Source organism: Zeus faber (assembly GCF_960531495.2).
Source record: "Zeus faber genome assembly, chromosome: 15".
NCBI lineage: Eukaryota > Metazoa > Chordata > Actinopteri > Zeiformes > Zeidae > Zeus > Zeus faber.
The window spans coordinates 2856734-2884149 of NC_137194.1; the positions used below are offsets into that span (position 1 = coordinate 2856734).

General features: G+C 47.1%; 3 protein-coding genes across 3 annotated transcripts in view; 2 read left to right on the forward strand and 1 right to left on the reverse strand.

The window, feature by feature from the left end:
• Positions 1-1218: 1218 nt before the first annotated feature.
• Positions 1219-14554, reverse strand: LOC307241677 (PHD finger protein 20-like). Its single transcript, XM_080015873.1, has 18 exons — positions 14517-14554; positions 12873-12952; positions 10749-10926; positions 10561-10645; positions 10219-10292; positions 9907-10066; positions 9741-9830; positions 9407-9466; positions 9019-9190; positions 8782-8894; positions 8527-8637; positions 8174-8260; positions 7774-7922; positions 7538-7637; positions 6472-6667; positions 5391-5616; positions 4399-4600; positions 1219-3731 (listed from the first exon to the last, which is right to left on the reverse strand). The coding sequence occupies exons 2-18, from the start codon at positions 12950-12952 to the stop codon at positions 3595-3597; spliced, it is 2220 nt and encodes a 739-aa protein (XP_079871999.1). The 5' UTR covers positions 14517-14554; the 3' UTR covers positions 1219-3594.
• Positions 14555-15480: 926 nt separating this feature from the next.
• Positions 15481-22288, forward strand: edem2 (ER degradation enhancer, mannosidase alpha-like 2). Its single transcript, XM_080015874.1, has 10 exons — positions 15481-15893; positions 16649-16799; positions 17081-17186; positions 17307-17432; positions 18726-18937; positions 19065-19206; positions 19499-19623; positions 19729-19873; positions 20322-20443; positions 20529-22288. The coding sequence occupies exons 1-10, from the start codon at positions 15799-15801 to the stop codon at positions 21009-21011; spliced, it is 1707 nt and encodes a 568-aa protein (XP_079872000.1). The 5' UTR covers positions 15481-15798; the 3' UTR covers positions 21012-22288.
• A 5004-nt stretch (positions 22289-27292) lies between these two features.
• Positions 27293-27416, forward strand: part of LOC307240652 (peptidase inhibitor 16-like) — a gene marked incomplete at its 3' end in the record, with an annotated part of 13339 nt that continues 13215 nt past the window's right edge. The window contains exon 1 of the mRNA XM_080014491.1: positions 27293-27416. This exon is cut by the window's right edge and continues 445 nt beyond it.

Sequence of the window (27416 nt, forward strand, 5' to 3'; positions counted from 1 at the left end):
GCTCGATTTCCGTCGATCTACTTTTTCCCCGCGTTCTATTGTTAACTTCCGAACCAAATCGAAACAACGAAAAACAGCCTGTTGTTGGTTTTTCCGATTTGTATTTGCATGCGTTGGATTTGTGGTGTTTGACGCTGGAGAGAGGCTGCACCTCTCCTGCGATGGGGAGTGGTTTCAGACGCATCTCACAACGGAGGGAACTGCCTCCCCCCCCCCCCACCCTGCAATTTTTTTAATGATTCAAATTGGTCGGGTGCTTAACACACTTTTTCTGCGGCGTGACAAACTCAGAACACATTTTAATCGGTACTTTACAGGACTTTCAGAGAACCATCCGGGATCCTCTTGTTTCCAGGGTTGTCAGTGGCCAGGATGAAAAAGATGCAAATATAGTTTGACAAACATAGTATCATCAGGGAGCGTCACACGCTTACAGAACATCTTTTGAGAAAAAAAATGATTCATCGCAGTCAGTGGAATCCTGCATCCTGATTGGTCAATGGCTTTAATCAGCACTCAGATATTTCCTCAATAACGACGACTGATGACCGTTGCCGGGCAACCACTCCTGGTTCCACGCCCTTGGTGTCACTCCGCCTACATGCTAACGCTAACACTAGTTCAATTTCAATCAATGTTCAATTTAACATGAATAACAGTCATAGTTCATTCACATGTAGGAGCATAGTTCACTGTGTTGTGGTGACTTTCTCAGTGGAAGCTTCGACAAGACATACTAGTTAGTAAACTAGTCATACTAGTTATTCAACTAGACATATTCATGAAACTAGACATACTAGTTATTCAACTAGACATACTAGTTATAAACTAGACATACTAGTTATAAACTTGTCATACTAGTTATAAACTAGACATACTAGTTATGAAGTGATAAGTTGTATTCAGTTAGTAGTGTGTAATAAGCAGGGTCATGTGCAGCCAGACGGTGGTTACCTCTAAATAACCTCCTTCAGAGAGACGGACCTGGTGCCTGGGGGTTATTTACACATCACCAGCCTCTGGACGCACGTCCTCGTTGGGAGTCTTTAAATGTGTGATGGTGTTTGTAGAAAGTGCAGAAGAAGTCGTAGAAAGTCTTGTGGTGTCTCCCCACGGAGGAGCCAGACAAGCAGGAAGGAGCCACTCCACAGAGCAAGCCACGCCCCCGACGTTACCAAAACAACACTTTATTCATCTTGGAGCAGAAACGTCCTGGATTACTCTGTTGTCCAGACCAGGGGTTCCCAAACTGGGGTCCTTGGCCCACGAGGGGTGCGTGAGGGAAATGCAGAGGGTACACGGGAAAATTATTACTTCTTGTATTGTTTGTTACATTTGTAAATATATATTTATTTTTTCAGAGAATTTATAAACCCTCATTTCTCCCACAATTATGATGGTAAAATTGACTTTTGTTGTAGGTTTTTTTCGTCGAATCACTTTTCACTCCACATAATAATGTACAAAACAGTTTATGCGGGAGGGGTTGGGGAGCCCTGGTCCGGTCTAGACAACACCACATCTGGATCCGTCGTCAAACCCATTTCTCAGAGATCAACAAACAAAAGGTTGATAAAAACAACACGTAGCACACGCAGCTTGAAACAGCTGGAATGAAGAGCACGTGAACACAAGAGCTTGAAAATATAAAAGCAACATACGTTTAGAAGACTTCCTAAAGCGCATTTGAATACTGTAACAAGGTACAAACAGACCTTTTAAAGCCTCCAGTTTGGATCTTGTAACACTTCGTAGGACTGTTCCAGGACCTGCAGGTCATACTGAACAACATGGATCTTTAATAAATGAAGGGTCGGAATAAAACTGCTTCCTGTACTGTTGTACCGTCACTTCCTGTTTCTCCCGCAATCGCCTCTTTTCGTCAGAGGTGGAAAACCCAGGCCCAGAAAGTAAAAGTCCAGTCCGGGATTTGGAGTCAACCCGTGGTTGGTCCGGCTCCGTCCCTGCAGAGCTTCCCGCCTCGCAGCTTATTCTGTTCTGCAGCTTTCCCCACAACGTCCTCGGAGCCCCGGACTTCGCGGATGAAATACTTGTTAAATTGAATTGTATTCACTCCTGGTCCACGTTCTACCACTGTGCACGATCTTAAAACACATCGTGGCAGCCGAGCAGAACCACAACCAGCTTCCCTGGCACCACGGCAGAGCTGCCGCTGTTTGCAGGTGACTACGTCAGGTGGAGGAAGGTTGATGACGATGACATTAAAATATTAAATATTAATCATTAATAACGCTGCCTTGGTACCAACGCTCCAAACAAAACAAACATACTTTTCACTCTGGAAATACTGACTTGAATACTACTCTCAAATGCCTTCTTGCTCCCTCCTCCTGACAAACCTTCACTTTCATTTCAGTTTGCTTTTATTTCAACTCATGTCATCATTTTGCCGCATTTTGTAAAAACCAGAACATAACTAATCATATACGTTATCATGTTATTACATAGTTATTACTGTTATATACTGTTAGAAAATGACCGTTATTACATAATGTGTATAATTACATAATAAAGACTTTCTACATTTTGACCAGTTATTGCATAATGCTTTAAAATGCTGAATGTTTTAACAGCTCAAGTAAGTACTATTAGTAGGTACTATTAGTAAATAATATTAGTACTATTAGTAAGTACAATTACTAAGTACTATTAGTAAATACTATTAGTAAGTACGATGACTAAGTACTATTACTAAGTACTATTAGTAAATAATATTAGTACTATTAGTAAGTACAATTACTAAGTACTAGTAAGTACTATAAGTAAGTAGCGTGTCAGTCCTACCAAGTGAAACACGCTTTTGAATTCTTCTTTTCTTCATGTAAACTTCATCTATTAAACTATTTATTAGAATTTCACAACAAAAATATGTATTTTTTTGTTTTTTCTTTTGTGAGACAAACGCTGATTCAGCCTCTACGTACTGTCAGACGTGTTCACGCAGTACTAGCACAGTAAACACGGTAAATAATAATAATAATAATAATAATAATAACAATAATAATAATAATATTCACTCTCAGATATTTTGAATTTTGCCTCCACCTTCTCTCCTGAAATGAACGTTTTCACACGGAACTCGACCACGGTGGCAAAACAAAATTAAAACATGAAAAGAGAACATCCAAAGCGTCTGACGGAGTAGAAATACCACAAAAATAACCTTGAATACTGGAGAACCAGAGCGTTGATATAAAACTACAAAACGACGACAAGTAAAAAAGCTTCAAATTAATTTAGTATCTCAACATGTGGAAAACTGAAAAGAGAGACTGGCCCACACTGTGCTGCTCCGTGGGGGACCAAGGGACCGGACCACCAGTACCACTGCTGTCCACAGGGGCCCCCGTCTGGGGGACCAAGGGACCGGACCACTAATACCACTGCTGTCCACAGGGGGCCCTGTCTGGGGGACGATGCATCTACTGACGCTGGAAATGATCCATCCTTATGAGTTTTAAAATCAGGGGCAAACACGCTGCCCCCTGCTGTGCACACGGAGCTAGGACGCAGTCTTAGCATAGTCACTGGACCCGCCTGGCCCGCACGGGGTCACAGGTCAGAGGTCGGGGGTCAGCGGCAGACTGACAGGCGCCTCACGGTGGCCAGGTCGCAGAGCAGCCACCTGATTCGCTGCTTGAGCTGCGGGAGGCGGGACAACGGATCTGGAGGCTCCAGCTCCCCAGAATGATCCAACCAGGACTCCAGGACTAGAGAGAGAGACAGCGAGGGAGCGAGATAGACAGAGAGACAGAGACAGACACAGGAAGAGAGCGAGAGACAGGAAGAAAGAGAGACAGACACAGGAAGAGAGAGAGAGACAGAAAGAGAGCGAGAGAGGGGGTGAAGAAAGGGGGAGATGGAGATTTTATCTCGATTTTATCTTTTATCTAATTTCTATATGGTGTGTGTGTGTATCAGTGTGTGTTTGTGTGTATGTGTATGTGTGTGTGTAGGTATCAGTTTAAGAGGTTATTAGTCACATACACATACAGTCACATATATCCAGTGAAATGTCATGACCCCCGGTGATTACACACAAGCTCTAAAAATAATAAAATGTGTGTAATCAACACAAGGTGCTCATAGTGTGTGTGTGTGTATGCAAGTGTGTATCAGCATGTGTGTGTGTGTGTGTATCAGTGTGTGTGATTCAGTGTGCGTGTGTGTGTGTGTGTGTGTGTGTATAAGTGTGTGTGATTTAGTGTGTGTGAGTGCGTGTATCAGTGTGTCTGTGTACTGTGTGTGTGTATACTGTGTGTGTGTGTGTGTGTGTGTGTGTGATTCAGTGTGGTGTGTGTGTGTATAAGTGTGTGCGATTCAGAGTGCGTGTGTGTGTGCTTTGTGTGTCAGTGTGTGTGTATCAGTGTGTATTACCGTCCAGCTCCCTCTCCATCACCTCCATCCTGCTGCTGATCTGCTCGTGCAGAGACTCGATGTGCTGCAGGAGGTTCAGCCGACGCCCAAACACACACTGCACGCACGACAGTGTGCATGTCCGCGCGCACGAGAGTGTGGCAGTGTGTGCGTTGGTGTTGGTGTCAGTGTGTGTGTGTTCAGTCGGAGGTTCCCCAGCGTCCTGTAGAGTGGAACAGAACTACGGTTAAGGTCACACCAAAGTAACTCCAAGGTCACACGTGTGTTGGTGTTGCTGTTAAAACATCTATTTCTGCCAAAAGCGACGCTAACGCTGCACCGGCCTCATCATCATCTTCAGGAGCCGCCATTGTTGTTGTTCTGAAATGCGGCGCCTTCTGCACCAACCCGCCTCAGAGAACAACGGCAGCTCCTGATTGGTCCGTCACGCCGCTGGACGGGCTGAGAGGTTCCGCGAAGGACAACCCTCACGAGGCTACCAGCTACACCAAGGTCACAACAAGGTCCCACCAAGGTCACAACAAGTTCCCAACAAGGTCACAACAAGTTTTCGCCAAGGTCACAACGAGTTTACACCCAGTTTACACAAAGTTTACACTAAGTTTACACCAAGGTCATGCCAAGTTTACACCAAGGTCATGTTAATGTCACATAAAGGTTACACAAAGTTGTTTACACATTGAACAGTATAAACAATAGCTCATACATTTCCATCATAGTAGTTATGTTTATTTACTTGAATATTAGGAATATTGAATTCGTACACATTTTATATTTGTGACGGCAAATAAAGATGGAGGACGCAAATCAATTAACTGATTGGAAGGCATGACTGATTTATTAACATCAAACAACCTCAAAGTGCCTAAATTTTACCTTATAGTCCAGTTATAGTCGTAGTAATAAATAATTTGACCTTTGTGCTACAAACAGGTTTTAAGCGGTCGCTTGGCAACAGTGTTCACTGTTGCTTGGCAACAGACGTTTCATACCGTGCGGTTCTGCATCCAGTCGACTCCGCTCACCGGAGGCTCTTCCACGCCACCATCGGGGTTTTCCCACGATAAATCAGGCTTCTGGTAGCAGTGCTCGCTGCTGACGTAGGAGTGGGCGGTGCTCTCCGCAGCCTCTGCTCTCTGATTGGCCGAAGCGGCTGTCGGCTCAGCCCCCTGTCTCCACGGTAACCTCCAGAGCTGCAGCTCAGGGTGGGAGGGGCAGCTGGAGGACACGACAGCAAGCAGGAAGTTGTGTTTAGGTAAAGCCCAGAATTCCTTAAGTACCAGGATGTGTTCTCACCGCGCCCTAAACATGGAGGGTGCATCGCTGGTCACTAACCTGGATATCCCAGCATGCATTTCAACTAGGGATGCACCGACGGTGAAATTCTGAGCCGATACGGATACGGACGTGTAAAATAACAATTTGGCCGATAGCCGATGCAGATACCAATGTTTTTTTTTATTTGTTTATTTTTTGTCGTTGTTATTTATTCCCCCTTTTGTGCCCGGGAAACAAAGAAATCTTCATGATAAAAAAATAACTGAAGTGTTTTTCATCATCTTTGAACGAGCACGACTTCGATCAGGATTTGGTGGTGCGGCGATAACGTTGCAGCTCCAGATTATTGCTTGTATAAATACCATGGCGACATATGGTCGTGCTTGTGCTGTCGTACCTCCCTCGCTCACTGCCCCCGTTCCCGTGTCCCCGTCACGCACGGCGCTCGTTTCATTACAGGGGGAAGCAAAGGTAAAAAAAACAGCCTACATCTGAAATAAAAACACTCTTTTGGTGTTGTGGCAGCATCGGTACCTTCAGAGCGCGGGCGCCCCATCGCCAGCCATACCGTGGGAGAGGAAGACAGGTGCGCAAATTGCGCCCGGACCGCTGCCTCTCCACGCCCCCTTGGGGGCCGCCCACAACGCCGGTAGGAAGGGCCGGCCCTCGCCGACACGACAATTAGCCGGCGCAAAATTGACGCGACAAAACAGATAAAACATGGGCCGGACGGCAGCCGACAAGGCGTACGGCCGATAAACCGGTGCACGGCTGCATCCAACAGACACCACTCACTTCAAGAAGCTGAGTTTCAGCTGGAGGCCCCTGAGGACCCGGTGGAGGCCACACGTGTGCGCCAGCAGCTGCTTGGTGTGGGAGATCTTGGAACCGTTGATCTCCGAGTAGTTTTCCCTGACGCACGAGAGGCCGTACATGTGACCCGTCGTCAGCCAGTCAGGGTCCGACAGGAAGTGGTGAGCCCTCCTCCAGCCTGAACAGAGGGGAGGGCGGAGACACGTTGAGACGCTCCGTACACGACGGGTGGAGGTGACGAGCAGAAGGAGGAGCGCGAGGCGGCGCCCCCCGGCGGCCGACGCAGCCAGCGACAACAAAGTGAAGGATTGTCATTTCAAACAGGATGCATGTGTTAGGGCTGTTTCCCACATTTATTTTTAGTAATATATATTAGGCAAGACTTTGAGTATTAAAGATAATAAGAAAGAAAGAAAGAAAGAATAATAAAACATTGTTATTATTTTTCCACCAAAATGTAATGATTTTCCATCTAATTTTTCAACACAATGAGACGCCTGGTTCTCGGTTGACATTCAGACACCGCTGCCCGACACCAAACCACCTTTTTTCCACGACACGGTACCACTCGACTCACTCCTGGCTCCAGATACTCAGTTTCACACTGCAGTATCGTATCCATGGCAACGCCGCATGAAACTGCTGTGATGTCCTCTTCAACGCGACAGACACAGGAAGAGGGCACCCCAGGGGCAGTGTTCTTGAGTTATCATTTTTTGTGGTTTTGCCGGTCGCCATTTAATCTAGTAGTCCAGTGAACAGAAGAAGATGCGTCCGCCGCGGCAGCTCGGCTCCTTGTCGCGCAATAATGTCGCCGTGACGACTCGCTGTCTGCTCAGCAGCCTGTCAGCTCGCTTAGAACCTCCACGGAGGTAAAACCCAAAGAGAGTTTGAGGTTTGAGACGACGGAAAACCAAAAGGAGGCGAGCCATGCGGGTGCCACGCGTGGAAAAGTGCCCAGACGGGAAGCTCCGCCTTTTTTTTTTTCTTCCCCCGATCCCAGGAAGCCAAACACACACAAAAAGGAAGTGATGAAGAGGTGCTGCACCTGTGGTGTCCCTGCAGCAGTAGCAGATGTAGCTGAGAGGAACGTTGTCTTCATACAAACCCATACAGGTTCCATGCTGCCAGCACAGACACAACTCACACTGAGGGAGAGAGAGACAGACAGGAAGGAGTGGAGGAGGAGAAGTAAGACATTTAGAAAGATTACAGAACAGGTTCAACAGAGACAAATACTGAATATTATCAAGAAAATCACTCCAGCGTGTGTGTGTGTGTTACCTGTATCATGAAGTCGTCCTCCTCGTCCACCTCACACACACACCTGACGATCTCAAACTCCTCCGTCTCCGTGGTGACGGGCCAGTAGGTGGGAGTGCCCTCGTCCGTGTCCGCTGTTGCTGTTGACCAATCGCTGCCCTCACCCTCGGCTGGAGGGGGTGGAGCCAAAGTCAGACAATTTGGTTAAACTATTTTTTTTTTTTTAATTATTATTATTATTTTTTTACACAGCTAAAATTAAATACTTAATGTCCTATCAAATTAAATCAATTAAATGCACATTTTATTTGACATTATTATATATCATTACATTTTACTATATTATTCTATATTCCACCAGATGTCGTGTGTGTGTGTGTGTGTGTGTGTGTGTGTGTGTGTGTGTGTGTGTGTGTGTTACCCTCTCTCTGTGCGTAGTGCTGTGGGGTGGACAGTCTCAGGGTGACAGGAGGTCGGTCACTGCTCTCATCGTCACTGCTGAAGAGTCCTGCAGGAAACAGGAAACAGGACGTGAAAGGACATGGAAACAGGAAGTGAAAGGACCAGGAAACAGGAAGTTAAAGGACCAAGATGACAAACTACTTCCTGTCAAATATCGTAGAATAAAAAACACTGCACACTATGCTGGCGAGGGCATCCCACAATGCATTATGGGAGCAGGACGCCAAATGATGGAGGGATAATAGAGTGATAGAAAGACAGAATGATGGAGTAGTGACAGAAAGATGGAGGGATGACAGAGGAGTGTCTCACCTGAGCGGCGTCTCCTGCGTTTCTTCTTCCTCTTCTTCTTCTTCTTCAGTTTGATCCTCAGGAAGTCCCTCCTCTCTCGCCCGCTCTTCAGCTTCACCTCCTTCTTCACCTCTGTTCACAGATGGAGAGACGGGGGAGGAGCACCACCCGCAGGCCAGGAGGCGTCAGTACACACCCCAGACAACGGGCACCGGCGGGCTCCTCCCTAGCAACATGCTGCGCTATGCTGTTGCCACGGCGACACCGGGCTCCCACCTGTTGCCGTGGCGCTGAGCTCTCTGTTGTCATGGTGACAGGCGAGATGGCTCTGGTTCTCTTTCCTCCGCTCCGACAGGAAGTCCCATCCCTCGGAGGAGGAGCGTTTCCTCCTGCAGCGACCAATCACAACACAGCAGGTCACCACACCTCCCTCGTCTGGAGCCAGCGGTTGCCTGGTTGCCAACCACTTGTAAAACGTCCTTCCAGGAAGTGACGGTGCTTCGTGGTGCTCACCGCGGTGCCTCTGGCTCCCCCAGCTGCTCCGAGTGGTAATACTTCATGTGGCAGTGCAGCAGACTCCCCTTCCGGAAGGACTTGGTACAGCCTGGCACTGGGCATTTGAAGGGGTTGTGGTCCAGGTCGATGGACAGGATGGGTGGAGGCTGGTTCTTTATCACCCTGTAGACTGGAGCACCACTCGACCGGTTAACCAGTTGACCAGTTTGTGTGTCTACCTGTCAACCAGCTAGTTAACCAGTTCATTAAACCAGCTACTACAGACGGAACTTGAGGAACACAGCTTCTAGTGTGCGTGTGTGTGTGTGTGTGTGTGTGTGTGTGTGTGTGTGTGTGTGTGTGTGTGTGTGTGTGTGTGTGTGTGTGTGTGTGTGTGTGTGCTTACGTGGTTCTCTGCTGTATTTGTGTGTGGTGGGTAGATGGGACTGAGGTTCCACCAGCACATCTGAGAGAGAGAATTAAATTCATAAAGTGACATTTATTTACATTTTTACAACGTGTCAAAGGAGGAAACAATAAGGAGGCTTCTGAGTTGGAGGTGATGCAGAACTTCAGTGTTTTGGATTATTTCCGAATGTGACGCCTCGTCGTCCCCTCGTGGGGACCGGGAACCTGGTGTTGGGAACTGCAGGTCAAACACCTTTAAATTCACTTTGGACCGATATGTCAAAATGGCCCAGATGGAACCTGACAGACAGAGAGACAGACAGGTCCGTTACCTCTGTCTGAAGGGGCGGAGATAGGAGGGGCAGGGCTGGGAGCGTCAGGCTGGATGCTGGTTGGCTGATCCAGAGCTCCACCATCGGGGCCTGGAGGGAGGAACAGCCCGTCAGCTCGGTGCGCCGCGCTAGCACGCCGACGCTGAGGTCAAAGGTTGTGACTTACCGCCGTCCGTCTCCTGATTGGCCGACGGCAGCCGGGAGGATGTAGGCTCCTCCTCCCTCTTCTCTTCCTCCTCTTCTCCCTTCTTTCCCTCCTCCTCGCTCTCCCCCTCCTCCCATCCCTCGCTTCCTGCGACTTTCTTCTCACAGGCAGCCTTCTGGCTCTGCGCACACACACACACACACACACACACACACACACACACACACACACACACACACACACACACACACACACACACACACACACACAGTTAGGGTATTGATCGGTGGAGGGTGATTAGCGATCGTCCAATCAGAGAGCAGCGTGTCTCACCTTCTTGAACGGTTTGATCTTGGTGTGCGTCACGGTTTGCACCACGCCGTCATAGAAACGCACTGTGTAGGAATCTGATGCGCACGCACGCACGCACGCACACACGCACACACGCACCATCTTAGATTTATTAAACATAAATATACATTCAAAACTGTAATTTCTTATCAGTGTTTTGGTTACTTCCTTTCAACCTGGTTTATGTTTGAAAGAAGAACATCTAAAATGAGCTCCATCCCCAAACTCCTAGTCTGTCTCCTAGAGCGTCTCCTAGCTCCTTCAGAACTGTCTCCTAGCTGATAGAGGACATATTCACAGTGGAATGTTCCTATAAGGTCTCACCATCTCTGTTGACCTTGACGACCTTCGCCGGGTAGAAGCGACAGTCTGTCCAACAGGCGAGAACCCTGGAACCAGAGGCAAACATCTGGAGGGGAGAGAGGGAAATTTACTAAATATTGTACCCCTGTGTGTGTGTGTGTGTGTGTGTGTGTGTGTGTGTGTGTGTGTGTGTGTGTGTGTGTGTGTACCGGCCGGGGGCAGGCCTGTCGCAGCCCCTCCTTCCTCAGGCTGATTCTCTCCACTGGCCGCAGGTAGGGTGAGTTCCATGGAAACCAGTTGTCATGGCAACGGCTGCGTCTTGACCCCTTGTAGTGTACGAGAACCTGTCCCTTCTCAGAGTCGATCTGCTCTATGGACACTGTGTGCCTGAGTGGAACACCATGCAATATTAATAAATAATTAATATATTATATTATATTGTACATTATATTGAAAATATATATTATATTATTAAATATAATTTAAGATATTATTTAACAATATAACATATTATAATATAATTCAATATAATAAATAATAATAATAAAACATAACACTCAGACTGTTAGTTTGGACTACATTTCATCATCTTTCCACATCCAACATGCTGCTACAATGCTGCTCGGCTTATTGCACAACAATCTTTAGTAAGTTGAAGTGAAGTTCAACAAACCTGCTACTTGTGTTATTTATTTTTTATTGTGTATATTTACATTTATTGTGTGTATGTATGTGTGTATATGCAGGTACTCCTCACTTAATGACAGAGTTCCGTTCCTAGCACCAGGTCGTTTAGTGAATTGGTCAATAAGTGAGGACCTGTGTTATTTCACGGTAAGAGGGCGTGGCTGGTATATATAGTGTAAATATATATATATATAGAATATATAGTGTATATAGTATACAGTATATACAGTAGTTTATATAGTGTATATAGTACTAAGTGTATTTATAGTGTATATAGTGATTATAGTATATGAAGGGTGATGAGATGAGAAGCTTGATATTGTACACAGTGTACAATAGCAACTGGTCCGAAAGTTGCCGGAATGGTCGTTTAACTAGTTGTTATGTGAGGAATACCATCAACACACACACACACACACACACACACACACACACACACACACACACACACACAGTATGTATGTATGTATCTTTATTTTCTTGTAGTTTGTTTTAAATAACGCGTGTAACGCTCTGTGTGTATGACTGTGGGGGTGGGGTTAAAGGTCATTGGTGGGTTGTTATAATTTGCATAAGTTCATCTGATTAGAGGGAGGTGTCCAGGAGAGTGGATAATTCAAATATTAATTTTCCGTGAGTATTTATTTATTTTTCTGTATAATATTTTAAAAACATTTCACAATAAAAAACGAATAAAAGCAGTACTATATTTAGTTATTTTTGTGTAGAACAGGAATAAACCCTACTTTTGTTTGTTGTTTTTTCTTTTTCTGGAAGCCTCTGTCTACTTCTTTGTCTACGTCTTGCTCCACTGAGCATTTTTTTCTTGACTGCCCCCTATCGTTCTGGTGAGTACTACTACTTCCTGGCTGTGAGAACTTCTACACTGTAAGTACTTCTACTTACTAACTGTGAGTACTACTATTTCCTGACTTTTTACTTTTTTTCCTCGAAACGCGCTGCGCCCCAAACACTTCCATTGATACGATGACAGAGGGCCAGATTGTTCAGTTCTTAATCAATTCAATTCTTATTAGCAATTAATTTATAGTCGATTAATTGTTAACATCCTTTATATATATATATATATATATATATATATATATATATATATATATATATGCCGCCTTAAGTTGAGATAAAATACTACTTGCTAATAATAGTAAAACTTTTCGTAAAAGGCTGAAGTGTAAAAGAAGCGGATCGCTATAAAGGCTGATTTCTTCTCCTCCAACTTAAAGGGCATTTTGATTTATTACGTTTTATCAATATAAATCAATATTTATCAATGTACGCCTGTTCAAAATGCAAGACACTTTAATGGCAGTTTGACAAAATGTCTTCGATTCTGTCCTGTGTTCCAGAATGGAAGGTGAAACTGTTGACTCTTTGTGACTCAGTCGCAGATCCCTGAGGCCCCGCCTCCCGCTGTGCGTCGTTTATTTAAAGTCTATTCACATTAAACGTGTTGCATGTCCACGTTGCACCAAATTGGACACTGCACGTCCTTAGGTCCCCAGCGACCAGCCAAGTGTGAAGGAGATCGGATGAACGGCTGTCGAGACAATCAAAGGACATGCAGACAGAGAACCCTTCCTTTATGGTTACATTACAAAATACTTAAGATATGTTTGTGTGTGTTGTACCAGTTCCTGTGCCGGTCTCTGGCCTCCAGCAGAGCTCCGACCTTAAAGGTGATTCCAGATCTGTCTGGAGGAGACTTCATCTGGTAGAGAAAGAGAAATAAAAACATATATATAAAGATTGATACAATTTGAATGCTCTAGTTCCTTTTCAGCGTCCAAGTTAATGCGTACAGTTCCCTTTCACCTCTTAGCTTATACCTAAACTTAACCACCTCTAAGCTAGACCTAAAACTATAAGTTGTTACACAGAAAGTAGTATTTGGGTGGAATAAATCTTTAAAACTTTAAGTACTTGGACAGTATTTGGGTGTGTGGTGTGGGGATGGTGTGGTTTAAGCAGGCACACCTGACCTGGATCCAGGTGATTGGGATCAGGGTGGCTGCATACCTGTTGCTCATTGGTCGGTGTAATGAGCAGCAGGTAAAACCCCCATCCCCACACTCACTCAGGAGAGGAGCCCTGTCATGACATGTTTACGACCCATCCTCCTCTGTGTCTCTGTGCTGGAGGTCCCTGAGACACCTCTTGGGTGGCGTGTGTTTGGCAGAGCTGCCACAGGGTGGAATAAACTTTTAAAACCATAAGTACTTGGACAGCTAGTATTTGTGTGGAATAAACCTTTAAAAGATTCAAGAGGTTTATTTTTCATTTTATTCTGTTAAAACCTTAAGTTGTTAGACATAGTAATATTTTGGTGGAATAAACCCTGAAAACTACAAGTACTTGGACAGAAAGTAGTATTTGGGTAGAATAAGCCTTTAAAACTATACGTAGTTAGAAAGTAGTATTTGGGTGGAATAAACCTTCAAAACCACAAGTAGTTAGAAAGTAGTATTTGTGTGGAATAAACCTTGAAAGGATTCAAGAGGTTTATTTGTCATTTTATTCTGTTCAAACCTTAAGTTGTTAGACAAAGTAATATTTTGGTGGAATAAACCCTTAAAACTATAAGTACTTGGACAGAAAGTAGTATTTGGGTGGAATAAACCTTTAAAACTTTAAGTCGTTAAAGGTTTAAGAAGAACTTCATCTTAGATCTCGAAATTAATTTTTTTTTTCCAAACAAAGCGTTGTAATCTTAATCTAGAACCTAAAACCATTAATCACTCATTTTAACTAATCTCGTTGGTACTGATCAACTTGTTGTTGGCGCCATATCTGCGGTTGAAACAGCTTTGTTTTAACGAAGACGTGTCGAAGCTTCTGATTGGTCCCTTCCGCTGTTCGTCACAGCTGTCAGCCGAGCCCCGCCCTTCGGGCAGGAAGTGCCAACTTGACAAGGTTTATCCGGCTAGCGCTAAGTTGAGCATGTTAGCCTGGAAAAGTACTCAGGAGCCGAGAGGAATACAGTAAAAACAAAAAAAACAAAAAAAACACCACAAATTAAGAGAAAAATTATAACAAAATGAAACACACGACCAGCAAAGCGCCGGAAGACCGAGTGAAGGGAGGTTAGCCACCGCGGGGTCTCCTTCTGCGGAGCTAGCGCTAAGCTAAGCTAAGATATAAAATGTCAGTCACCAGGATTTAATGTCAGGGTTGAATGTCAGTGGGAGCATCGAATGCGCCGTGTTTTCCCGTCGGTGTGGGACGTGTTTTCCCGTTTCCAGGACCTTAGAATAAAGCTTTAACGGCGTGTTTACCTCGCGCTCCGCTTGTTGTTTACTCCTGGTGACGTTTCTTGAACGTGCTGCTGTGATGGTCCGTCTGCGCATGCGCAGACCCCTCTCCCCTTTTCGGGTTTTTATTGTTTACTTTATAAACTGTTCAAGTAAAACAACACGAACGTTATTAAACCACAAAGGAAGGAACCAGGACACAGCAGACGGGAAAGGATGGACGGTCACGGACTACATGTATATTTATACTGATGCTGTCTCGTGTCAATCTAGTGTTCCACCAACATGACCACGGCCCCCTCCAAAATGTTAACAAACGCATTTTTTAAATGTTGTTTTATTTTTACTTTTGATTGAATGACGTTGATACGAAACATTTTTATTATGAGCCGCAAGGAACGACGTCATCCACCGTTTCAAATAACCCTACAGCGCATGACTGCTGAATGTTGGAATGCGCATGCGCAGAGAGGCAGCCCTCTAGCGGTGTATTCACAACACAGCACAAAACACAGAAAACTGCGAGTATTTCAAGATGCACAAAGATAACATTTTTGAAACAAATGAAACAAATTTTGTGCGTTTTAATTGATCTATTTTAAATTAGAAAAAAAATACATCACACACAGCGACACTTTTATTCAAGATTCAAGATGTTTATTTGTCACATACAAGCATACGTATAGAGAAATGACGTAAGGTTGGGGCCGTTTAAAAATATATTGAATGATTCATTACTTTCGTTGTACGTACAGCTGAACCGACCTTTGAAAAACTCTTAAAGCATAATTATTTATTGCTTTTTTTTTTAAATATATTTACCTGTGTTGTGTCTGTTGTGCTTCGCGGCCCCGTGGTTTTAAGCAACAGCCCTGGACCGCTCCTGAACGCCGCACCAACCAGGATGCCCGTCAGCGTCCCGGGACGCGCCTGCGCAGTGCTCACACGCGCCAGCTCGCTCCCTGACCGCCGCCCGCGAAGCGCCTCGTCGGGCCGCGGGCCGAGCCGCCTCCGAGGCTCCGAGCCGCCTCCGAGGCTCCGAGCCGCCTCCGAGCCGCCTCCGAGGCTCCGAGCCGCCTCCGAGGCCCCGAGCCGCCTCCGAGCCGCCTCCGAGGCTCCGAGGCTCCGAGCCGCCTCCGAGGCTCCGAGGCTCCGCGCCGCCTCCGAGGCTCCGAGCCGCCTCCGAGCCGCCTCCGAGGCTCCGAGCCGCCTCCGAGGCTCCGAGGCTCCGAGCCGCCTCCGAGGCTCCGAGGCTCCGAGCCGCCTCCGAGGCTCCGCGCCGCCTCCGAGGCTCCGCGCCGCGACCATGCAGCTGCCCGTGCTCGCCCTGTGCGCGCTGCTGTCCGCGCAGGCCGCAGCGGCGCGGCCCCCGTTCACCGAGGAGCAGATGGGCAGCGTCAGGTAGGACGCGCCGCCGCGGGCGTCGTCGGGGCCGGACATTGCGAAGCGTCGCGGGGTTGTCGTTCGGACAAGCGCGTCGTCGTGTGCCGGTCGGGGTGACGGGGTTGACGGGGTGACGGTCTTGGTGATAGACGGTGCTTTGCAGTGCGAGCAGACTCAGACCAAAGTGCCCAGAAGGGGGAAAAAAAAATAAACAATGTAAAGAAAAGCAAAATATGCACAATATACAGAATGCGCTCTGCGCGCAAGATCCTTCAAGGGCTGTGGCGGGGACGTGTCAGCTTGCTTCACGGGACTGAGCCCTGGTATAAATATAGCAGTGAAAATGTCAATAAGTTAATTCATGAATATGCGAACTGAGCAAAGCACCGGCACTTTGGGAAGTTCGGCCCTCCTTGTGGCTGTGTCCCGGGCAGTAGGAACAGGGAATCAAACCTTCCCTCAGTGCAACAAACAGAAACTCCAACGTCAGATCACCTCCATTACCAAGCACAGGGTGTTTGGATGAGGCTGCGAAGATCCAAATTGAGGAAATGCACTGAAATATATGAGAGAGGGAGTAGTATCCGTACAATCAGAGTATAACGTACTGTGTTGACTCATAATAAATCTGATTTTACATGAACACCTTTCCAGGGACAGTATTTTCTCTATTAATTGTATGTTATATAGTGGTTCTTACACGGGGCCCCGGACCCAGGCTCGGGAAACAACCCCCAAAAGCCTCCACACTGTGCCCCTGCTTCCCCCTCCAGGCAGCGCATCAAGTCCATGTTCTACCACGCCTACAACAGTTACCTTGACAACGCCTTCCCCTACGACGAGCTCCGCCCCCTCACCTGTGACGGCCAGGACACGTGGGGCAGCTTCTCCCTGACCCTGATCGACGCCCTGGACACTCTGCTGGTGCGGTCTGGACAGAGCTGCGCATGTTGGAGCACATCTCCGTCGTTTCACATTTAAGCAGAATTTTCAACCCAATGCTAGAAATGACTCAATAAACAGAATGTGAATGATGAGGCTCTTCTGCAGCAGGTCTTATAACTGTTACTACTCTGCTATTACTATGTTATGAGCTCACACTGTGATAGTGGCATGAAATAAACAGAACAATAATTCAATTTCTTACAGATTTTTTTTTCAATTACTAGTTTTTCATTGTTTCATTTCATCTGAATGTTCTGCAGGTTTTGGGAAACCAGACGGAGTTCCAGCGCGTGGCGACGCTGCTCCAGGACACGGTGAACTTCGACATCGACGTCAATGCCTCCGTGTTCGAGACCAACATCAGAGGTGAGAGAGCGGGAGTGGGGGGGGGGACTATCTTTCAAAATAATTATTGACTCTACATCCTATATTTCTGTTTTTGATAATAGTGTGTGTGTGTGTGTGTGTGTGCGTGTGCACGCGCAGTGGTGGGGGGGCTCCTGTCGGCCCACCTCCTCTCGGGCAGAGCAGCCTCGGAGCTGGAGCCCGGGTGGCCCTGCACTGGACCCCTGCTGAGGATGGCAGAGGACGCTGCCAGGAAGCTGCTACCAGGTCTGCCTGCATGTCTGCCTGCCTGTCTGTCTATCTGTTTGTGTCTGTCTGTCCGTCTTAATTAAAATAACCCCCAGGCACCAGGTGTGTCTCTCCGAAGGAGGTTATTTAGAGGTAACCACCGTCTGGCTGCACATGACCCTGCTTATTACACACTACTAACTGAATACAACTTATCACTTCATAACTAGTATGTCTAGTTTATAACTAGCATGTCTAGTTGTATAACTAGTATGTCTGGTAGTATAATTAGTATGTCTAGTTTAATAACTAGTATGTCTTGGTTTATAACTAGTATATGAGCTTCCACAGAGGAGAATAATATAAATGGTAGAATAAACAATTTACTGTTATTGTTTAACTGAAAATGTAGCCCATTGTAGTTTCTATGTAGCGTCACCAGATGGCGCCACTAACTAGCGGTAGCATGCAGCTGGAGTGACAGGAGGGAGGTGAAAGCAGCAGGACAAGTGGTTTCCTGTGGTAACAACCACTATGAACAGATCAGCTGTCCTTATTGAGAGATACCTGATGACTGGTTGCTGCTTTCGACCAATCAGGATCCAGTATTCCACTGAGCTGTGGGATGACTACCACTAACTACCACGCTACAACACTAACTACCACTCTCTACCACTAACAGCCACTCTACTACTAACTACCACTAACTACCATTCTCTACTACTAACTACCACAGACCACAAGTAACTACCACTCTCTACTTCTAACTACCAGTAACGACCACTTTCTACTACCACTTACTACCACCCTCTACCACTCACTACCACTAATGACCACTCTCTGCTACTAACTACAATTCTCTACTACTAACTACCACTAACTACCGCTCTCTACTACTAACTACCACTAACTACCACTCTATTCTAGCTACCACTCTCTACTACTAACTACCACTAACTACCATTCTCTACTACTAACTACCACAGACCACAAGTAACTACCACTCTCTACTTCTAACTACCAGTAACGACCACTTTCTACTACCACTTACTACCACCCTCTACCACTCACTACCACTAATGACCACTCTCTGCTACTAACTACAATTCTCTACTACTAACTACCACTAACTACCGCTCTCTACTACTAACTACCACTAAATTCTAGCTACCACTCTCTACTACTAACTACGACTCTACTTCTAGCTACCACTAGCTACCACTCTCTACTACTAACTACCACTAACTACCCCTCTCTACTACTTATTCCCACTAGCTACCTCTTTCTACTCCTAAGTACCAGTAACTACCACTCTCCTTCCCGGTTCCCCAGCGTTCCAGACCCCCACTGGGATGCCGTACGGCACCGTCAACCTGCTGCGCGGCGTCAGTCCCAGTGAGACACCCGTCACCTGCACGGCCGGCGTGGGAACCTTCATCCTGGAGTTCGCCACGTTGAGTCGCCTGACGGGCGACGCCCGGTTCGAGGACGCAGCGCGACGGGCGCTGGGGGCGCTGTGGAGCACGCGCTCCGAGATTGGACTGGTACCCGCCTGTCTGTCCCTCGCACCTTGTGGCTCTGTTTTTGTCTCACCGTGTATACCTGTCTGTCTCTCATTTTGGCTCGTTCTCAACCGTCCCTCCCCCTGCGCGCACCTGTCTGTCTGTCCAGGTGGGGAACCACATCAACATCCAGTCCAGGAAGTGGGTGGCTCAGGACGCGGGGATCGGAGCGGGCGTCGACTCCTACTTTGAGTATCTGGTGAAAGGAGCCATTTTATTGGACGACCAGGAGCTTCTCAGCATGTTCCTGGGTATAACCCCCCCCCCCCCCAATCCTCACCTGTCGGTGAAATGCATGCTGGGAGATCTGCTCAGTCCAGACAGCCAAGTCAGATCACAATTTGAAAAAATAGAAATGAATCGTATCAGGGTATTGATTTTACTTCTCTTTTTATAACCCAGCTCTAATTAGAAGCCACATACATGACGATGATGTTGATGTTATTGTTATTGTTGTTGATGTTATTGATGATGATGTTGATGTTGTTGATGTTGTTGATGTTGTTATTGATGATGTTGATGTTGTTGGTGTTGTTGTGTCAGAGTACGACCGCTCCATCCAGAACTACACTCGCTTCGACGACTGGTACCTCTGGGTCCAGATGAACAAAGGAACCGTCTCCATGCCGGTGTTCCAGTCTCTGGAGGCCTTCTGGCCAGGGCTTCAGGTACACACACACACACACACACACACACACACACACACACTGATAAAACAGGGTAATGCGAAAATCTAATTTTGTCTGCATGTTTTCTTTGTGTGGTTGTGGCAGTCCCTGCTGGGGAAGCTGGACAGCGCCATCAGAACCTTCCAGAACTACTACTCCGTGTGGCGTCAGTTCGGGGGTCTCCCCGAGTTCTACAGCATCCCACAGGGCTACACCGTGGACAAGAGGGAGGGCTACCCGCTCAGACCAGGTCACATGACCCGCACGCGTCTTCCTGCGCAGCAACACACACACACACACATGTTGAGGCGTGGATCAGGACGTCCACATTCCAACATTAACACAGGAAGTGTATTTACCACCAAGTCATATCATCACGTTTTGAACTCACAACAGGCTGTGTTCCTGTGTGTGCGTCTTTTAAAGTGCTTTTCTAGTCACACCTCACGTCCACACACACCAGCCCAGCCACAGCAGTGAGGGGGTTCAGTGTCTTGCCCAAGGACACTTCAGCAGCTGAGGGCCGAACCGGCAACTACCTGATCACTAGACGCTCCTGAGCTACCGCCCCTCCTAATGTGTGTGTGTGTGTGTGTGTGTGTGTGTGTGTGTGTGTGTGTGTGTGTGTGTGTGTGTGTGTGTGTGTGTGTGTGTGTGTGTGTGTGTGTGTGTGTGTGTGTGTGTGTGTGTGTGTGCAGAGCTCATAGAGAGTGCCATGTACCTGTTTCGGGCGACGGGCGACCACACCTACCTGCAGTTCGGTCTGGATGCTCTGGAGTCCATAGAGAGGATCAGCAAGACGCCCTGCGGCTACGCCAGTGTAAGACCTGTCTGCCTGCCTGTCTGTCTGTCTGTCTGTCTGTATATAATAATCTGTAATTGGGTTCATCTGGATGTTGTCTCAGGTCAAAGACCTGCGCGACCACAAGCTGGACAACAGGATGGAGTCCTTCTTCCTCGCCGAGACCGTCAAGTACCTCTACCTGCTGTTTGACCCCGCCCACTTCCTGCACGGCGGGGGGGACGGGGGAGGGGGCGGGGCCTGGGAGGCGGGGGGCGAGGGGGGGCAGTGCGTTTTGGGCGCGGGGGGGTTCATCTTCAACACCGAGGCCCACCCGCTGGACCCGGCGGCGCTCTACTGCTGCACCCGCCACGCCCGCGAGCGGCAGGAGATCAGGGATCTGCTGCTCAACCTGTCCAACCCCCCAGACAAGGCCGGCGGCCAATCCCAGCCCCCGGAGCCGGCGCGGGCCACGCCCCTCGGCCAATCGAAGAGCATCGCCCTGAAACCCGGCGAGCGGAGAGCCGCCCCGCCGCTGTCCTGCCCCGTGCAGCCGTTCAGCGCTCGACTCGCCGTCCTGGGACAGGTTTTCCCCGACAGCAGCTGATCGGGGCTCGGCTCGCCGGTCTGAGCCGGACCTGGAGGTGACGGTGTTGTGTAGTTCTTTACAGCTTCCTGTTGGGGGCAGTACCTGTTTCTGGAAGCAGGAAGTGTGCGACGCCTTCTGAAGGATCCACCTGAAGGTCTGACCCCTGCAGGTCAACGGAGGCACCGCAACAATAAACGCCTCTGAACGCTCGTTCTGCTTCATTATGGGATGTTTCTCCGGGTGCCACGCCCGCTGCAGAAACACATCCATGTCAATGAACGGAACAAAGGATGACATCATGTTTTATCTGCAGAACGGTGGATTCCCTGCAGACTAAAGGTGGAGGTAGAGGAAGAGGGAAGTAGAGGATGGAGGAGGATTAATAAATGGGTGGATGGATGGAACGACATGGATGAATGGATGTTAATGGATGATTGATAAGTACATGGAAAACTGGGTTTTCACAACATTCTGGATGTGGAATTCCCCTCCTCCGTCATCTAGGGTGGGGCTTTCACTCTGTCATCTCTCTCCCTCTCTCTCTCTCTCTCTCTCTCTCCCTCCATCCACCCTGCACCCCTCTCTTCCAGAGAAGGGTGGGGATGTCTTCCCACCCCTCCTTGTACTCCTTCACCTCTGTCAGCCCTTCATCCCGTCTGCACTCTTCTCCACCCTCTCCTCAGTCCCTCCCTCTCTCTCTCTCTCAGGGTGTGTCTCATCTCTCTCCATCGATGACTCCATTATGAAGAACTGCAGTCAACTTGACTTTGTTCCAACTGAAAGTTAAATAGACGTACAGACATTTTAAAAAATGGACTCATCCCCTCCTCTCCTCATTCTACTCCTCCACCTCCCTTCTCCACGTCCTCTTCCTCTTTTTATTTCCATGGAGCTCCAACCAGAGAGTTCAGGGTTAAAACCCGTCTTGATGAGACTGACGACAGAGGAATCCAAAAACACAGATAATCACCCCCTTCCCCACATTGGTTGGAGTCATGGAGGTGGTGTCACCGCTGCTTTTTGGGAGGTTTCCATCCTCAGTAATAACAGATCCAGAGAAGAGACAAACACACGCAGTGATGCAACGGACGCAGCTGGAGGACGCAACATGACCCCCCCTCCCCGCCCCCCCCAAAAACAGGAAGTACCAGGGCTGTCGTCTTCTTCCTCGTCCTCCTCGAAACCTTGGGGGTGGTTCCGTCGGGCCGTCTTGCTCATGGGCGCGGCGGTAGACCGAGCGCGCCGCTTGCAGGATCCAGCTGTTCCTGTAAAACAAAATAAAAGGATGAAATGTGTTTGTTGTCATGTCGTCCTTCTGCTCGGCGGTGGGATACGTCCTGGGAGCCGCACCTGGGTAAAAGTAAAATCGTACGATAAAGAACCACCGCGGTGACGGTGAAAGTCGCTCATTTGATACGACCTGAGTGACAGGTTCATTATATTATTATATTTCCGTGTTTTTGGGCCAGTGTCAGAGGCACTTTGTTGGGCGGGGCGCATCTTTCACCCCGACACGAGAAAACACGACCCCGTCAGGTTGGTCTCCAGCGGGCGGGGCGGGCCTCACCGCCGGAGGAGGCCGTAGCTGCGGGCGTGGCCCTCTGGGACGCGCCTGCGCTCGTTCGGTAGCGGCGCCGCAAACTGAACGCGGGCCGGGTTGCCAGGTGTCCATGCCATCCCCCAACCCGCGGACAAAAGGAGCGACGTGAAGAGGATCCCAATTCTGCGGGAAAACCGCAGACCTGGCAACTCTGAACAGGGCTGCAGAGAGTTTGTTCACACTCAGCTCGCTGCTGCTTGGACCTTCGATACGAACGTGAACCTGGTGGGAACCGGCCCCACCCACATCACCGGCTACTGGCTAAAAGTCAACAGAAATATAATCGGTCAAGTAAACTACAGATACCTCCAAAAAATACTCAAGTACAGTATTAACATATTAAACTTTTTTATTTCACACCATGATCCTCACGTGAGGAGGCTTCACCCTCTGAACAGTTTATTGGTTTCGTAGCCGATCGATGGTTCGGGCCGCTGCTTGGCGTCCGTCCTCGTTGCCGTTTTACTCTGAGCGGCAGCTGTCAGTCCGAGGTGCAGGTGCATTGTGGGACTTTTTCCCCCACGGCTGTGAGCTCCATCACTAGAAGCAGTGATGCATTGTGGGCAACCTTAACAAAACACTTTCCTAGAGCGCGAGAAAATGGCCGAATCTCTACGCAGTGCACTAGACAGAAGACCCCGCTCCCCCGGGTCTGGTCCACTTCCTGTGCTGATGACATCACCACTGAGCACGTGCAGGAGGGACGGGCGTGGCGCAAAGACCCAGGAACATATGACGGTTCAATCGGATCACAAACACAACACACAAACACACACTGACAAGGAGCGGCGTAAGGGTTACCAAACAGCTGAACCAGTTTAGAGTGTGAGTGTGTGTGTGTGTGTGTTAGGTCCAGAGGTCCCAGGGCTAATCATACTGAGGGTCCACACCCAGAAACACACACACAGCCAATCTCATCTGCAAACCATTAGCAGCCAGTGACAACAGCATCACATGGGCTGGGCCACATGGTTTCACATTGTGTGTGTGTCTGTGTGTGTGTCTGTCTTAGTGTCTGCGTGCATGCATGCGTGTGTGTGTGTAAACATACATTATTCACCGGCTGTGAAATATGGAAGAGTTCCCAGTAAAACAGAAGAGCAGCACGGACGGAGGCTTCCAGGCTGGTGGTGTACTGGAGCGTTTCTCTGGTCCCAGTATGAAGTAGACTAACATGAACAATAACATATTATATTCAATGATGAAATATTATGATATAAATATATAAATATATATAAATAATAACATATGTTACACCAATACAACATATAACACATCAGAACATATAATATGTCATAATGTACCATCATAATTACATATCATAGTGTTGTGATATGTATGATATGCGATATAATGTGAAATTTGTAATCTTAAAATATCATAACAATGAAATATCCTAACATAGCATATCATAAGTAACAATGTTATGACTCATGAAATATCATATCTCATGTTATGATTCATATCATATCTTAATAATAACATGGCTGCCCTTCTGGGGTTCATATTTCACCTTTGCATTCCTCAACTATAGAGTGTGTGTGTGTGTGTGTGTGTGTGTGCATCAGAGGAAGCAGGCTGGACTAACATGGGAGTCAGAATGAACAGGTCACAGTTTACTCTGTAACACCATCCTCCTGTTTACAGACTGAAGCGAACCGCGAGCTGACCCCACACACACACACACACACACACACACACACACACACACACAATGTCATTTGTGTATGCGTCACTATATCAGTGTCAGTTTGTCACTGTGTGTGTGTGTGTGTTTACAAATTCAAACATTCCCCAACACAATATTTTAATCCAGACATATCAAATCGATAAATTATTAAATTAAGTATTAAGTACTAATTTGTTCTTGGTCATTTGTAATTTGGTAATAATAATAATAATAATAATAATAATAATAATAATAATAATATTATTATTATTATTATTATTATAATACACAGTCTCCAGTTCAGTGGTGTTAGTGATAAACTACAGTTCAGTCCTTGTTATTGTTGTTGTTGTTGATCCATCGTCATAATAACGAATTCTGTGACAAAAGGTTGATTATTTGTACATTATCGGTATAACAGGTTATCGAAGTTTAGGAAAACTTATTTTTTTTTTTTCCACTACTTACAAAATCTCCAATTGTAAATGTTTACCCAGTTGAACATATAGGAGGAGGTGGGAGGAGGAGTTCTGCTGATGGAGGAGAAAGGAAGACGATGAGTGGAAGAGTAGAAGAGTGATAGTGATTTGTTTGTTTGTGGCAGTTCCTCCGACCACACCCCACCCAAGCGGTGTGTTCAGGCACCTCCAGCACAGAGGAGGACAGGTTGTAAACAGCAGTTGATTGTAGACAGTGGCTCGGTGGAACAAGCCAGGAGCAGATGGAACATGTCATGACAGGGCTCCTCTCCTGAGTGAGTGTGGGGGCGGGGCTTTTACCTGCTGCTCATTACACCCACCAATGAGCAACAGGTATGCAGCCACCCTGATCCCAATCACCTGGATCCAGGTCAGGTGTGACTGCTCAACCACTCCATCTCCGCACCACAGTGTTGTATTGTGGAACACAGAGGAGGTGTCTTCCTTGTCTTTGTAAGTTGTGACTAAAGTTTCTTGCAGTTCTCGTTTTAGAGTTTTTTCCCAGAGTTTTAGTATTTACATCTTTTTTTTTGTTTGTTTTGAAAAGGAGAGCGGCTGACCGCTCAAGCAGCACGTTCTGCCCAACGCTTCTTTGCTGCTGTGGAATGTGGGCTTCTTTGCGGCATCTGGAACCCAAAACCACAAAAACAATGACATGATTACATAACACAGACACAACGAATACGTGTTCCTGTCACTGTGAAATTGCTTGTGGTTATTCTTACAACGAACTACAATTACGCACATGACATTTCACTGCATATACGTATGAGCGGATGTATATGTATGTGACAAATATACCTTTTGACTCTTGAGGAAGATTGGATACATTGATATCTCTGGAATGTCTATAAATTCTGAAGGGGATTGTTTTTGCCTGTCAGTTGCGTGGGATTCCACGTCATCAGTGACGCGGAATTACTCACTTCACGGACAAAAAAATGGTCCGATTTGGATCAAACTTGGAGGACGGTGTGGCTAGGTTGGTTCCATGACATCCACAGACTACTGATGTCAATTTTTCATGAACAAACACAGTAGGGGTCTCTGCCCCTTTCAGGGGGTTGGACCCCTAATAATAATAATAATAATAATAATAATAATAATAATAATAATAACAATAATAATAATGTGCGGGTGCCAGGTTTGTTGTGTTAGTCATGCATTACAGTTTACCGAGTTCCCATGAAACGCGGCATCACTTCCTATCGAGTCGAATAACAAATTTCTGAGATCCCATTGAACGCAGCGTCACCTCCTGCTGCCTCAGAGACCCCGAGAGCCACACCCTGCACATATGATGTCACAAAGCACCCCGCTCCGCAAACCCAGATCCCGTCGCCTCGCTACGTCGGCTGCACGTCCCCTGAACTGCCCCCAATACAACAGGGCTTCATTCCTGTCCGTGGGTTCGGAGGTTTCTGTGCGCCAGACACTTTTAGTCAGGAGGAAAATAAGAATGAAAACCTGAACAAAAACAATCCAGGAGGTTTGAGCCCCGGGGCGGATCCCAAAAGCAAGAGAGACGACCCCAAGACACACGAATAAATACTGTTTTCATAATTACATTTCACAAGACTTCATTTATTACTGTTCCAGGATAAATAACACAGTTGAGTACATTACTACTACTACTATTACTGCTATTATTACCACTACTACTTCTACTACAACTACTACTACTACTACTACTACGACTACAACTACTACTACTACTACTGCTATTACTAATACCAGTAGTAGCAGTAGTAGCATTACAGCAATGCAATAGTCGACTATCCTAGCTTTTAATAAAAATCTGAGTCTCACACACACACACACACACACACACACACACACACACACACACACACACACACACACACACACACACACAGATCGTCACGGGACGTCTCAGGCGTGTGGGGACAAACTGCCTTTTGAAAACACGACATTGTGTTGACTCTGTGTCAGTTTTATGAAATCTCATTGATATTGATGATGAACGGGATGCAGCACACAGCACCACAAGGAGAGGTGCTTTCAGCCAAGCTTTGTTTGCTTTGTGTGTAAAACCCTCACTGTCAAAAGTTAAAACACACAGGCGGCGACACTCAGCAGGAGGCGGACGGGGAGAGCGAGAGGAACGACGCCTTTTACCGTCTCCTCACTCTTTTCTTCTTTTCCTGTTTGTGTTTTTGTCGTGAGCTGCACGATGTGTAACACGAAGCCTGTTTATACTTGATCTGAGTCAAGAATGTGGAGGAGCTGCAGGGATGTAGTGTCCTGGAAGGGCTGCTGTGGTAATAAAGCAAATTACAATTAGAGAGAGAGAGAGACGGGGGGGGGGGAGGGAGTGAGAGAGACAGACAGAGAGACAGAGACAGAGAGACAGGGAGAGGGAGAGGGAGACAGGGTTAAATATGTAGAGGGTTAGGCGTACCAGGCAGTGCAGTGCTTGTAATTTGAACTTGTAAAGTGTGTGTGTGTGTGTGTGTGTGTGTGAGAAGGGGAGGATCGCTCCCTCTAAAAGCAGAAGACGGAGAAGGGAGATCTGCAGAACGGAGAGCGAACTCACTCATTCACCAAAACCATCTTACTGAATAACCTGAGCACACACACACATACACACACACACACGCACACACACACACACACACATACGGGCACACACACACACACACACACACACACAC

What these genes read in the sequence shown, in the direction of transcription:
- LOC307241677 (XM_080015873.1), bottom strand. Translation starts at nt 12,952, where the DNA reads ATGAAGTCTCCTCCAGACAGATCTGGAATCACCTTTAAGGTCGGAGCT. An exon ending in GGGGAGCCAGAGGCACCGCG is followed by an intron (nt 8,895 to 9,018) that starts GTGAGCACCACG and finishes TGGTCGCTGCAG; the next exon opens with GAGGAAACGCTCCTCCTCCG. An exon ending in ACGCAGGAGACGCCGCTCAG is followed by an intron (nt 8,261 to 8,526) that starts GTGAGACACTCC and finishes TGTTTCCTGCAG; the next exon opens with GACTCTTCAGCAGTGACGAT.
- edem2 (XM_080015874.1), top strand. Translation starts at nt 15,799, where the DNA reads ATGCAGCTGCCCGTGCTCGCCCTGTGCGCGCTGCTGTCCGCGCAGGCC. An exon ending in ACGCCCTGGACACTCTGCTG is followed by an intron (nt 16,800 to 17,080) that starts GTGCGGTCTGGA and finishes AATGTTCTGCAG; the next exon opens with GTTTTGGGAAACCAGACGGA. An exon ending in CGCGCTCCGAGATTGGACTG is followed by an intron (nt 18,938 to 19,064) that starts GTACCCGCCTGT and finishes CTGTCTGTCCAG; the next exon opens with GTGGGGAACCACATCAACAT.